This window comes from Bos taurus, chromosome 19 (genome assembly GCF_002263795.3).
Source record: "Bos taurus isolate L1 Dominette 01449 registration number 42190680 breed Hereford chromosome 19, ARS-UCD2.0, whole genome shotgun sequence".
NCBI lineage: Eukaryota > Metazoa > Chordata > Mammalia > Artiodactyla > Bovidae > Bos > Bos taurus.
In genome coordinates, this window is record NC_037346.1 from 46,682,785 (window position 1) to 46,697,780 (window position 14,996).

General features: G+C 35.6%; 1 protein-coding gene across 1 annotated transcript in view; it reads left to right on the forward strand.

Annotated features, from left to right (window-relative positions):
• LOC112442576 (uncharacterized) overlaps positions 1-14,996 on the forward strand; it is a 60,274-nt gene that overhangs the window by 32,566 nt on the left and 12,712 nt on the right. The window contains exons 17-20 of the mRNA XM_024980571.2: positions 741-794; positions 7,229-7,333; positions 8,128-8,181; positions 8,536-8,640. Coding sequence (XP_024836339.2) covers positions 741-794; positions 7,229-7,333; positions 8,128-8,181; positions 8,536-8,640 — 318 coding nt within the window. The remainder of the gene's footprint in view (positions 1-740; positions 795-7,228; positions 7,334-8,127; positions 8,182-8,535; positions 8,641-14,996) is intronic.

Sequence of the window (14,996 nt, forward strand, 5' to 3'; positions counted from 1 at the left end):
CAGCCATGAAATTAAAATACACTTACTCCTTGGAAAGAAAGTTATGACCAATCTAGATAGTATATTCAAAAGCAGAGACATAACTTTGCCAACAAAGGTCCGTCTAGTCAAGGCTATGACTTTTCCAGTAGTCATGTATGGATGTGAGAGTTGGACTGTGAAGAAAGCTGAGCGCCAAAGAATTGATGCTTTTGAACTGTGGTGTTGGAGAAGACTCTTGAGAGTCCCTTGGACCGCAAGGAGATCCAACCAGTCCATCCTAAAGGAGATCAGTCCTGGGTGTTCTTTGGAAGGACTGATGCTAAAGCTGAAACTCCAATAATTTGGCCATGTCATGCAAAGAGTTGACTCATTGGAAAAGACTCTGATGCCGGGAGGGATTGGGGGCAGGAGGAGAAGGGAACAACAGAGGATGAGATGGCTGGATGGCATCACCGACTTGATGGACATGAATTTGAGTGAACTTCGGGAGTTGGTGATGGACAGGGAGGCCTGGTGTGCTGCAATTCATGGGGTCACAAAGAGTCAGACACGACTGAACGACTGAAATGAACTGAACTGAATCCTTGTTGTAGATAATGGAGCTATCCTTTAAAGTCCAGGAATCATAAATTTTAGAAGGACAGAACATAGTCAATAGCCTTTATCCAGGCTTGACTTCTTAATTTAAGAACTTTGTAGTTTTTGCTTTTTTTCTGAGTTTGGGTTTATCAATGTCTAAATTTTCCTGTGTCTTATAGATGAAGAAGACATCAAAGTAGATACAGTGATGAAAGAATTGAGTACTGTTTTAGGTAAGTAAAATATTTCTTAATTCTTAACTGTGTTTTAATGATATTTCTCCCATTCCTTTTTTCCATTAATTTGCTATTCTAACCTTTCATTAACTAAACATTCTCATTTATCTGCTATGATTACCCATGCTTTTGCAACAGAAATACTAGTAAGATAGGCACACAAGACAAGAATTTCAAAATCTGGCCAATAACTGAGATACTATATATAGACATAATTATTTGAATCTGTCATCAACATCACAATTTTCTGGACAATTATATTAGCCTCATATCATTATATGTAGAATTTTTCCCAACATTATGAGAATGTGTCTTTTATTATAAGAGATAATGTTATATTTCTAAATCTGGTATTTACTCTTCATAATTCAATAACTGTCCTTAGGGTCTTGATTTTCTAGCAATAACGTATGCTACTGTACAAACATGTGTTTTGTTTATTTTTTGTAATTTGGATTCATTTGATAATGTTCCATAGCTTGACAACAGCCTTTTCTTAATAGTGTGGAAATATTTTTAGTCCTACTTCCACAATTTGATTCTCTATCAACCAAGGCCACAAGAAAGACAATTAGGAACTGTCCAGACTTTCTCTTATTCTCTGAATAGGACATGCACTGTATTTTATACTAGGTCAGCCAAGGTGAGACTCAATTTTTTTTTTTATTCCCATGAATGAAATGCATTATACTTGGGAATCTGTTCCACCAGGTATTAGCTATTTCCTCAGAAAAGTTTCTATCCCTTTGGACTCTTTATAAAGAGACAAGATCTACTGAGACTGTTGAAAAGACATGCACTTAGAATCGTCTCTATAAAAGCTGGCTTAAAACTCAGCATTTGAAACACTAGTATCACAGCATCAAGTACCATCACTTCATGACAATTAGGTGGAAAAAAAGTGGAAGAAGTGGCAGATTTTATTTTTTGGGGCTCCAAAATCACTATAGATGGTGACTGCAGCCACGAAATTAGAGACGCATGCTTACTGGAAGAAAAGCTATGACTAACATAGGCAGCATATTAAAAAGCAGAGACATCACTTTGTAAACAAAGGTCTGTATAGTCAAAGCTATAGTTTTTCCAGTAGTCATGAACGGATGTGAGAGTTGGGCCATAAAGAAGGCTGAGCACCAAAGAACTGATGCTTTCAAAATGTGGTGCTGGAGAGGACTCTTGAGAGTTCCTTGGTCAGCAGAGAGATCAAACCAGTCAATCCTAAAGGAAGTCAACCCTGAATATTCATTGGAAGGACTGATGCTGAAGCTGAAGCTCCAGTACTTTGGAAACCTGATGCAAAGAGCCAACTCATTGGAAAAGGCCCTGAGAAAGGATACTGAGAAAGACTGAGGGAGGAGAAGGGGGTGACAGAGGATGAGATGGCTGAATGGCATCACTGACTCAATGGACATGAGTTTGAGCAAACTCCAGGAAACAGTGAAGGACGGAAGCCTGACGTGCTGTAGTCCATTGTGGTCGCAAGGAGTAGGACATGACTTAGCAACTGAACAACAACAAGAACATACTGGAATTCTTTAAGTTGGCTTGCCAGTAAAAAGCTGAATTATAGAGTTAGGACTGTTCTAACTCTAGTTAAGTCTCTAGTAAAATTAACCTTCAATACGTCTTTATTAGTAGTAAGGGAGATTATGACTGGCTAAGTCAGAGGTGTATGAAATTAAAACAAGTAAAAAGAAAAACAAGACAAGAATAAAAATGTATGAAAAGTATACAGTGCACTGACAGTCAGTGTTTTTTTTATTCTAATGGTCTCGGGTGGAAGCTTTTGACTTTATGTAATTTTTGTTTCTGTGGAGCTTGGATCTTGGGTCAGCAAGTGACTTACGTGAAAAAGTGAAAATGCAAATGTTAGGCACTCAGACATTTCTGACTCTTTGCAACTCCATGGACTGTAGCCCTCCAGGCTCCTCTATCCATGGAATTCTCCAGGCAAGAATGCTAGAGTGGGTTGCCATTCCCTTCTCCAGGGAATCTTCCCGACCCAGCAATTAAACCTGGGTCTCCAACATTTCAAGCAGATTCTTTACTGTCTGAACCACTAAGGAAGCAACAGCCTGCTTATTGGAGCTCTCAGCGGTCTTTAATGACGTAACTTTCCAGTTCCCATGTCTCTTCTATTTTACCAGAGGTTTTGGCATTCAAAAGACACTGAAGTTTCTAAATATTATCCAGAAGATCTTATATAATCATGAATGATTACCAAAATAAAATGAATTCTCTAAAATTGAATAGATAAATTGGAATGCCCTAAGTAGGTATAGTAGGGTAGTGTATCTACAAGTTTGTTAGCCACTCTGAGTGTTATGAATTTTTGACACAAGAATGTTAAAAATCCATCCAGGAGGCTTCCCTGGTGGTCCAATGGTTAAGAAAAGTCACTTTCTTTTTTTTTTTTTCATTTAGAGAGATTTATTTAAACACGTGTTTTATAACTTATCACACTTAAGTATGCATATAAAGAAAAACCACATAAATTGTTCAAGGTATTTGAAAAATTGTTTTACATTCAGAGTTTGTTTGGGATCACTTTTAAACCTTGAGTTATCAGTATCTGTATTTTTTCCAAATAATATTGTCCTCAGTGTTATCAGAAGCTTTGTTGATGTCACATTATTAAAGAATGATTTGAAATGAAATTCACATAATATAAAATTAACCACTTTAAGGTAAACAATTCATTGGAATTTTAGTATGTTCAGAGTGTTTTAATCATCATTGCTCTCTAATGCCTCCTGATTTCTGTCATTCCATACCTATTAAGGCATTTCTCCCACTTTACCTTCCTCATCGCTCCTGGTAACCGCTAATCTGAGTTCTTTCTCTATGGATTTATCTACTCTGGATATTTCATATAAAAGTGATCGTACGAAAAATCACTTTCTAATGCAAAGAACACGAATTCCATCCCTGGTCCCTGGTTGTGGAACCAAGATCCTCCATGCCGTGGGGAGCCAAACCCCATGTGTCACAATTACTGAGCTCATGAACTCTAGAGCCCACACACCCTGCAATGAAACTAAGACCTGAGGCAGCCATAAATAAATAGTTTTTAAAAATCCACCCAGAAAATAAACATACTATTAGTACATGTTCATAACTCAGAAGCAACTGTATAAAACCCTTTTGGATATGTTCAAAAGGTCCCTTAAGGTGTGGTTCTAATCAAAGTCTCACAGTTATAGGTTTTCTAGAATTATTCTAGTTTCAGAGGAGGTGTGAATTACTCTGATATAATGCACACTTATAGGTTTTCTAGAATTCTAGTTTCAGAGGAGGTGTGAATTACTCTGATATAATGCACACATGTCCTAATCAGTGTTTAATAATGTGGCGAATTTATTTCTGTAGCAGTCCGTTGTTCTATGTATTGTTTTAGCAAGTATCCATTTGAAATTTTATCTGGTGCAACTAAGGAGCAATCCTGACTTTGCCAGATGTTATCCTCATTGATATTGTAACCTGATCATTCCAATAGCTTCCTTACAAAATTAGGTAGAATTTTGTGCTTTTAAATGGAATCTTTGAACCTGATCCTACACTTGGTTTTCTGATCTATAAGAGGTCCTTCAAAAAGGACTTTGGGTGCTTTTTTCTTCTCAATAGTTATGTGAATCCTTAAAGTGAACAATGAAGGACAAATGAATCCACTTCTGTTCCTCATATATGCATAGTTGGACCCCCGGGCATGAGAGAGGGATCATCACTACGAAAGCCGCATCAAGTTACCCTGCCCTTCCTCCTCCATGGAGTGGGCTCCATTGCTCCCTGGCCGTACCCTATGTAGGCTTCTGTTTGACCCAGTTGTGTGGAAATGATGGTAAGAGTGCTCCAGCTTGTTTCATTAACAGCAAAGAAGAAGATCCAATAATAAATGAAATAGAAAAGGCCATTTTTATCATAAAAATTCAGTAATATATCTTTCCCAAGCTCTGAAGCGGACATAATCAGAGGAAACTCATTTATCTCTGGAATTACAAAGGAATAGCCATATAAAATAGCTACTGTTCATTACAGAGAAATGGGAAGGAGTAGAACAAAAGAAAAGGTGAGAGCTCAGTAGAACACAAACCAGTATGTAGCTACCCGTATACACTTTTCACGTACGTTCTGAGAATGCTCCCATTTCTAGCAGTGTGATGTGCTATGTGCCTGGATGTTGAAAACAACTAATAATGTGGATAGAATCTAATTTTAAAAGGATTCTTAAATGTTTCCATAAATGTATATACTTAAGGAATATTGATACCAAAAGCCTGGAACCCAAAGAAGAAGAGCCCTGAAGCCACATTTCACTCTCTAAACATTTGCTGAACTAAGTGAATCTAAGCAGTTTTGACAGTCTGCCAGAACTCAGTGGAAAGCAAGCAAAACCCAGAGCCCGCCCGAAGTAGGAAATATGGTGGGTTTGATCCATGGGTTGGGAAGATCCACTGGAGAAAGAAATGGCTACCCACTCCAGTATTCTTGCCTGGAGAATTCCATGGACAGAGGAGCCTGGTGGGCTACAGTCCATGGGGTCGCAAAGAGTCAGTCACTACTAAACAACTAAGCACACCTGCCCTAAAGCTAAGACTTGAAAAGCTATGTATACAGCATGAGAGCGAATTAGAAATATGTCTCTGGACTGCAAGGAAGACTGTCTTAATTTATAAACACAAGGTGACCTTTACACAGGCTTACTTATCAAATTTGCACTAACTTAGTCTGAGAATTTAGTTTAAAGTAATCCTGAAAGAAATTTGGAACTGTGGTGTTGGAGAAGACTCTTGAGAGTCCCTTGGACTGCAAGGAGATCAAACCAGTCAACCTAAAGGAAATCAGTCCTGAATTCATTGGAAGGACTGATGCTGCAGCTGAAATTCCAATACTTTGGCCACCTGATATGAAGAACTGACTCATTGGGAAAGACCCTGATGCTGGGAAAGATTGAAGGACAGAGGAGAAGGGGATGACAGAGGATGAGATCACCAGAAGTTGGATCACCAACTCAATAGACATGAGTTTGAGCAAGCTCCAGAATTTGGTGAAGGACAGGGAAGCCTGGCATGGTGCAGTCCATGGGGTCACAAAGAGTCAGACATGACTGATCAACTGAACTGAACAGAATTCTAAAAGACTAATGCCCCGGGAAACTAACATAAGCAAATTCTGATCCTCCTCTGAAGTATTCCTATTCTGAAGGATACTCATCTTCTCAAAGAATTTCACATACACAGAAGTTCCTGGTCTAAAATTACTAAACACATTGGCACGATGAGTAACTAAGCATGGCATGATGAGTAACAGCCATCATAAATAACATATTGCAGAATCAGATTTAGATTTTGAAATTATCAGACAAAAAAATGTTAAACATTCTTAATATAGTCTAAGAATTAAAAAAGAGGCCTTGAATATGTGAATGAAGAGCAAACAAGATTTGATAAAGAACCAAAGAGATCTTCAAGAAATAAAAACAATAGAAATTTAAAACATTAGATGGATTGAATGGTAACTTTAAAAAAGCTGAAGAAAGAACTAAGGAACTTAAGAAGTTATGAAGTATGTAGCACAGAAAGACCAAAAAATGAAAAATGTGAAAGAATGATTAAGAGACATACAGAATAATAAGAAAATCTAATGTATTTTTAATTGGAATGCCAGGAAGAAGAGAAAGAATGAGACAGGATCAATATTTGAAGAGAACTCTCCAGAAGAGAGAAAGGGTGTCAATTTAAAGAAGCCAAGTGAATCCCAAGCAGAATAAATAAAAAGAAATCTGTACTGGACATACATACTTGAAATATGCAACATATCTAATTTATTGACTAAAAGTTTTGGATTCTAGACTTTATAGACAGTGAGCTTTCAGAGATTCATTTTCTGCTGATTTAAAGCAAAAGGCTTAACTAAACCAAAATTGTTTTTGCTTGCAAAGTATAAAAGTAATAATCAAAAGATTACTTACCATACAAATAGTGCAAAACAAAAATTATTATGGAAGCCTGAGGCCCTGTTTTTTTAAAGATACTTTCTAACAAGTAGCAACTATACATGTTTTTATATACACTATATTAATTAGTTAATACAAGGCATATAATTTATATGCCTTTCTAGATGAAATTTATGTACCTAAGATTGCATTTCTCTTAGCATAATGCTAATTTCAAAACTATCTGGAGAAATACTTAAATTTCTGTTTAGTGAAGAAAAGAACCAATATTTGGCTTTTCTTTTTTACCACTTACATAATCAGGGTGGTCATAAATGTTAGTTTTTTATTTGTTTACAACACATTAAAGTACCCACAAAATTATAGTGCATGAGTGAAAATGTTACTAGTTAGCAGCTTTTGTTGTAATAACTCACTGATTTTTATCCTTCTAAATAATTATAATAATTCTTTTTATCACCATTTCTGTCTTTTCTAGGAAAGCAGATAAATGTCAGTGACCTAAAAAATGCTCTAAAAGACATGAAAGTAGAAGTCACAGATAAGGAATACTTGAATTTAGTAAAAACTCTACCAGTTGATGGTAAGGATTTAAAATTATATATGTATTCTTCAAATGGCTTTAGAGTGCTTGACTGTGTCGTTTTCTTCTAAAATAACTCTGTATTGCTAGCAAGTTGTTATTTTTTCTTTTTGTAATCATTTTGGAAAACTTTCAGTACTTGATTTTTGCCAAAGAAAATCTGGGTCATTTAATTTATATTATGGTAGGCAATAGCTATTTCACTCATTCCTACCAAAAAATTATATGTATTACTGTCCTTGATTCCACTAATATGCCTGATAGTAAGTGGAAGGGTGTGAAAATGGAAGAGTAAAGGGTACAAAGGAAGAAGTCAGAGATGAAAGAAAATCAAATGGGATATACAAGGTTTAGGACGTCCCTGGTAGCTCAACTGGTAAGGAATCTGCCTGCAATCTGGGAGACCTGGGTTCCATCCCTGGGTTGGGAAGATCCCCTGGAGAAGGGAACAGCTACCCACTCCAGTATTCTGGCCTGGAGAATTCCATGGACTGTATAGTCCATGGGGTCCCAGAGAGTTGGACAAGACAGAGAGAGCAACTTTCACTTTTATACAAGGTTTAGATCAATAATCATTGTTTTTATCCAAGAGCTAATAGATTTGCCTCATTAAAGTCTTTCTCCAAACAAATTTTGTTACTATTTGAGAGCAAATAGGTACATTTCAGGAGAAAAGAATTATTAAAATTCTCTTTTTGAAATTATGAGATTAGGGGAGGAATTGCAGAATTTTTTTTAGGTGAATCCCCTTTTTATTTTTTTTTCTCTGACATGAATTATGCCTTTTCTTACAGTTGAAGGAAAGGTGTTTCAAAAAAGGTTGCTAGACAGTGTGAAGAATCTTAAAAGTGAGTGAAAAGTATGATGAGAAATCAAATAAATCTGAGATATTATTGTATATTTTCATATATGTTAACTTTATTTTTTATTACATTAAAAATCCCATATGTGTATTTTCTCAGTAGTTATGCATGTGTTATACATGTTATGCCATAAATCCCTGGAAAATTACCCAGTCCTTTTAAAATTTGCACTTTGTTGATTGAATGAAAGATGAAGTCGAATTATCAGTTGATCCTCCTTGTACCCTTGACTGGGTGTTACTGCACCTTAATGTCTTCTTGATTAAAGTGTTAACTATAATACACATGAATTAATGCAGATTTTTCTCACATCTTGGTATCTTTCTTGCCTCTTCTAAGGAGGAAAGATTGATATGACTAACCTGGTCACATTTTTGGAAAATATGGGGATTGAGCTTTCACATAAAGAGCTTGAAGATTTTTCACAAAACCTGCCAGTTGATGGTGAGCATTGTAGATAAAAATTTATTCCCTTTAGGACATCTTGGGTTTGAGAACATCTGTAAATTAATGATAGTACTTATTTGGTATTAACAGGGCATTTTTTTTGTTTTGTTTTGTTTTAATTTTATTTTATTTTTAAACTTTACATAATTGTATTAGTTTTGCCAAATATCAAAATGAATCCGCCACAGGTATACATGTGTTCCCCATCCTGAGCCCTCCTCCCTCCTCCCTCCCCATACCGTCCCTCTGAGTTGTCCCAGTGCACTAGCCCCAAGCATCCAGTATCATGCATCGAACCTGGTAACAGGGCATTTTTAACAGCTTGTAGCCAAACTCAGGTCTCAAATGAAAACACATCCTTGTATCTTCACTAATCCAAGACCAACAAATGTTTTCCACTGTGAATAATAAAAATTGGTGAGAATGCTAACAGATCAAAAAATGAAGAAGAGGAAGTAAGATGGAATGAGAACTATTTTAAAGAAACATTAAATAATAAGTCAGAAGAAAAAAACAACCTATAATGAGGAGTAATTACATGTATGCCTCAGTTGTTCTGATATAAACAGAAGATTAAAAGGAGACAGAAAAACACCAAGAATTTTAAAAGAGCATAATGATACTCACTGTTGGGTATAATGTGGGATTAGGGTATTATTTATATTAATACAATGAACATTTTTCCAGGGTAAAATAAATTAGTTACCAATATTAATCAAAGATGAAATGAAAATATAAATAGGCCAATAATGATAGTTGGAAAAAACTATCAAATAAGTATACCTATCAACCACCACCCATCACTCCAACAAAAGGTGACAGGCCTGCAGAGAATAAATTTGAGAATAAATTCCTTCAAATTTTCAAGTAATTGTTTGTTTTAATGCTAGCTAAACTGGTCCAGAGGAATACAGTTTAAGATGATGAGAAAACATTATAAACTAAATAAAAACATTTAGTTTTTATTTCCTCCAATACCTAACAAAGGAGCAACAAAAATGAAAAAGTAAAAAATCCACAAAGGAAGTTTAACATCAATCAAATAATATAAAAAGACCAATCTAATGCCATAAATATTTAAAGGAGACAACCAGAGAACCTATGAGAATAGGGAGGGAATGGAGACACATATGTATAGAGAATGGACTTCTGGACACAGCGGGGGAAGGAGAGGATGGGGCGATTTGAGGAAGTAGCACTGACATACATATACTATCATGTGTAAAACAGAGAGGGAGCGGGAAGCTGCTGTATAACACAGGGAGCCCAGACTGGTGCTCTGTGAGAACCTATAGGAGTGGGATAGCGGAAGGAGAGGAAGGAGGCCTAAGAGGGAGGGAGTGTATATGTAATTATGACCAATTCTCATCGTTGTATGACAGAAACAAATGCAACATTGTAAAGCAATTTTCCTCCAATTAAAAAAAAAAAGATTCTAAAGTAGAAACTATTGCAACAGAGCTAGGCTCCTCTGAGCCTCTCTCCTCCCGCAGAAATTAAATTGGTGAAATCCAGAGAGTTATCACTAAAATGCCCAGATCTGGGATGAAGAAAACTGGGTACATAACTTTTTTCTCTCTCCATTTATGAGGAAGAAGAAGAAACAGTTGTTGGGGAGAAATGGCTACAACAGAGAAAATGAATGATTGGAATCACTCATTGATAGAAGTAAAAGCTTCAGAGCTCTAGGCTGAATTGGGGGTCTCATCTGAAGCCCAAGAATACCATCCCATAGGCAGATCTGGGGTTTGGTGAAATGTCTTTACCAGGGTCTCAGAGCAATGACCCCTGTTGGGACATTTAAACAAAGTTCAGATACGAGAGCAGGGCTCAAGTATAAAACCACATGACATACCTCACTCTACCCTTAGATTACAATAAAAGTGGGTAGAACAATTTTCTTCAAATGCCATCTCACTGAAGAAAGCAAACTAGTCTCAGATGCTGTAGAAAGGGCTATTAAAAGATATATTAAATCCTGAGAATAAAATGAAGATCTGGACAGAGTTGCTGAAGCATATGCAAGATTGGGAAAAAAAAAAAGGATATGGTGACAATTCTAGCATTAACACAGTGAAGAAAAACAGAAAAGTGAAAAGGGAAGGTAAGAAGATAGGATGAAGGAAGATAGCGTGCAAAAGACAAATAATCCATCAAGTAGAAAATATAACCTAAGGAACAATGAAAAAGAGGTTGTTGACAATTAATTCATATTATAGGACAACTTTAATGGGTTCAATAAAACTAAAGCTCAAAAATGAGATGGTACCAATACATATAAATATTAAAAAGGTAAATTGCAAAACTAAAAAAAGAATAAGTACAAAAAGTCATTATAGAATTATTAAGTAAATTATAAACATAAAAATTTAAAAATATAAAGCACTAAAAATCATATTACAGTGTGAGCAGACTTGGTACAGTAAATACAGAGAAAAAAGATTAAAATCATCAAAAATCTAGTAGATATGGATGATTCACAAAGGCATCCACCATAAGAATATCAAATATCTTTAGAAGAGAGTATAACAATTAAAACTTTTTAATCAATGATAGTTTTTAAAAAAGAAAATTTCTGTAAAATGAAGGAACGAATGCAGATCAAAAATGTCACACCAGGCTCCAGAAAATGGTGATCCAGAGTGCCCTACCGTGAAATATTTTCTAGTTTGCTTACTGAACTTTAAGGAAAAATGAGAATTTTTCAGATGCACAGATGATAGAAAGCAGGTAACAGATGAGGAGAGGAAGTGATGGGTTTCCAAAGCAACATTCAACTCCAGAAAAGAATGTCAGAGTATCTACAAAGGTGAAAAAGCGTGACAAAGAGTATTATGTACAACTATGATGTCATCCAAATATACATAAAAATTTTATATATAAATATAAAATTCCAACTTTTAATAATATGGGAAAAACTAAATGAATTCAGCACGTCTTGAAAAAAAGATGATGAAATATAGTTAAGAAATAACTTAAAATTGAGCAAAAGGAAACAATAGTGAAAAGACTGGTGGTGACCTGTAAATCTGTTTGAATACAGAGCAAGTACTAGACAATTGTGGGGATGATAGATACAAAATAACATGTTTATATGTGTCAGTGTAACAATGATAACATAACTAATAAAAACATGAAAGTGAGGGGGGAAATGGGAGGAAGTGAGAAAATGCTTTTCATAGCAGGAAATCAGGTGATAGTTTTTAAAATTGAAAGATTAAGTTTGAAAATATGGCTTCACCTCTGTTTTTCATATTCTTTTAAAATTAACTGGACATCTTCATAAATATCTCTTGTACTGAGGTATATTTATTAGAAATTGAAGATTCTTATTTTTAAAACCATATATATAGTACTTTTTGAAAATAATTCTCTATATCTATCTTACCTGTGCAACTTCATAGATGAGAGTCTGTGGAATGACCAGTGATTATTTCTATGGGAGATAGGATTTGGAGTAATGTCTTTCCTTTTCCTAGTACATAGAGAAATATATAATACATAGAGAAAAGTGTGTAAAACATGAATTTCCTGTGTAACTAATGGTTATAAAACAAACAGCTGTATACTCTCCACCAACATCTAAAATCCACCGTGTTCTCTTTCCCAACACTGCCCACTCAATTTAATCACCACCATGATCCTTATGGTAATCACTACTTCAGTTTTATTCATATTTTACCACATAAATATGCATCTCAAATTTTATAGTTCACCCATATTTTGAACTTCATATGAATGGAATCACATAGCAAGGAACATTTTATCACTGGCTTCTTTTTAGTGAGTATTGGGGTAACTTAACTGAAGGTTAAGTTTATATTTTTCTGATTAGTAATGAGATTGAGACCTTTTTATATATCTATTAATTATTTGTGTAGCCTCTTTTGTGGACTGCCTTTTCAATTATATTGCCTGTCTTTCTACTGTGATTTTTTTCTTATTGAACTGTGGAAGTTCTTTATATATTCTCTGTATAGGCAATTTGAGGCTAATTTGCAATGCAAATAACTGTCTCTTTGGCTTGCTTTTTCATTCTTTTAATGGTGTCTTCCAGTGAACAGAAATTCTTAATTTAAATGTAGTCAAATATATCAATCTTTTCCCTGATGGTTAGTATCTTTTATACCATATAAATCTTTTCCTATCCTAAGGTCATTAAAGTATTGTCCCACATTATCTTTTAAAAATTCCTTTGTTTTGCATCTCAAATTTAACTAACAATCCACCTGGACATGATTTTTGTATATGGGATGCCGTAGGGGTTAAGTTTCTTTTCTTTCCCATATGAATATCAAATTTTTCAACAGCATATTTGAAAATACCATCAGTACTATCTTTTCTTGCTATAGTGCCAACTTTCTACAGTCAAATAACATGGATCTCAGAACAGAGTATGAATTCATGTAGTATAAGGTAGGGGAGAGAGGTAGAGTCTCAGTTCTGCCCTACCTAGCTTACAGTGTGAGTATGGGCAAAAGCCTTTCAGTTTCCCTGGGGACTTGCCTCTTCAAGTATAGAATTGAGGAGGGTGAGCTAGATGCCTTTTAAGAGACCTGTCGGATTCATGTCAATGTATGGCAAAACCAATACGATATTGTAAAGTAAAATAAATAAATAAAACTGAGATTAAAAAAAAGAGAGAGAGAAAGACCTATCAACTAAAAGAATCTAAGTCAGCTTGAGATCCCATCTTTAAGCAGACATTTAGGTGGCAAAGAAATAAATTAAAAAACAAGTGAGTTAGGCATTTATTTTTGATGCCATCACCCAGAACTTTTCTGCACCACAGTGCAAGGAAATTGTTGCCTGATACTTTATCTAATGGTTGGTAATATTAAAGGTTGAACAAATGAGGCATCAGACAATGAAAATTTTACAAAAATGTAAAAAATATCAGGCCAATTTTGGATTTAGAAGCAGTACATAACCTGCAGTCAGGGCTTCTTGCCTCCAAATTTTAAAAGCCATCAACCTGGTCAGAAAAAAATGCCAAGCCATTTTTAAGCCATTCAACAGAGATCCAATGACAGCACACCTGTTAAACATACATTTCCTAAAATCCTCCCAGAAAGGCAACTTTAATGAAATTAGTTCTAATAAAAGGATACTAGCGAGTGAGAGATACAATATTTTTTTTTTTACATAGCAGAAAATTGACACAAAGAGAGATGGCTTCTGCTTTTCTGTTCCCTAAAAAGAATACAAATGTCACTTCTGGAATCTAACATACAGGCTTAATTTTCAAAATACATAATTGTATTTTCTTCATAAGGCAGCCATACATAATAAACCCTAAGAACAAAACAGTCACAAACTTTTTCCATAAACCTGGACTTATTGAAGGCTTCCACTAGTCTCCAGGAGCTTACAGCCAGATTAGTCCTGATGTTTCAAATAATCAAGCTTTCTCCACAACCAAAATTCCTTTTATGTTTGGGCTGTTGAACACAAGCTCAGGAGATAATTTGTCTTCACATAGTCCACCTCTGTTCCTAAAGGAATTGCTGTGCTTTCTTTTCAATAAAGACTGACTCCATCTCAAACAACTTCTTCATCAGAGTCTCCTTTTGTCTTCATACCTTCTAGAATATAAGAAAAGCCATTTCAGCTCCTGGTTTGGACACAGACTTTCACACGACTGTGTTCAGGGTTCAGACTTATCTTTAAGAAGTTCTTTACTGCAATGTGTCAGGGTGAGGGTAGTCTTGGGCTTGCAGCTTCCTCTTGCTCACAGCCCCAAACCGTGGCCAGGACTAACAAAGGCTAACTTGTTTTTAATCTCAAAGGGAAATAATTCCATATTCCACCAGCAAATATTACTTTGTTGAAGGTTTTTTGTGATTTGGGGTTATTTACATAACCTTTAGTAAATTGGCACCCCACTCTAGTACTCTTGCCTGGAAAATCCCATGGATGGAGGAGCCTGGTGGGCTGCAGTCCATGGGGTCGCTAACAGTTGGACACGACTGAGCGACTTCACTTTCACTTTTCACTTTCATGCATTGGAGAAGGAAATGGCAACCCACTCCATTGTTCTTGCCTGGAGAATCCCAGGGACGGGGGAGCCTGGTGGGCCGCCGTCTATGGGGTCGCACAGAGTCGGACATGACTGAAGTGACTTAGCAGCAGTAGCAGTTAGTAAATTAAAGGAATTCTCTTCTATTCCTATTTTTGTTTTGGATGTTGACATTTATCCAATTCATTTTTTCTACACCTGATCATTGCATGTAATGAAGTGTTTATTGAAGTGATTATATAGTATTTCTCCTTAAATATATTAATCTGGGGTACTACATGGATTGATTTTTGCATATTAAAAAAACTTTGCATTCCTGGAATATATTAATCAT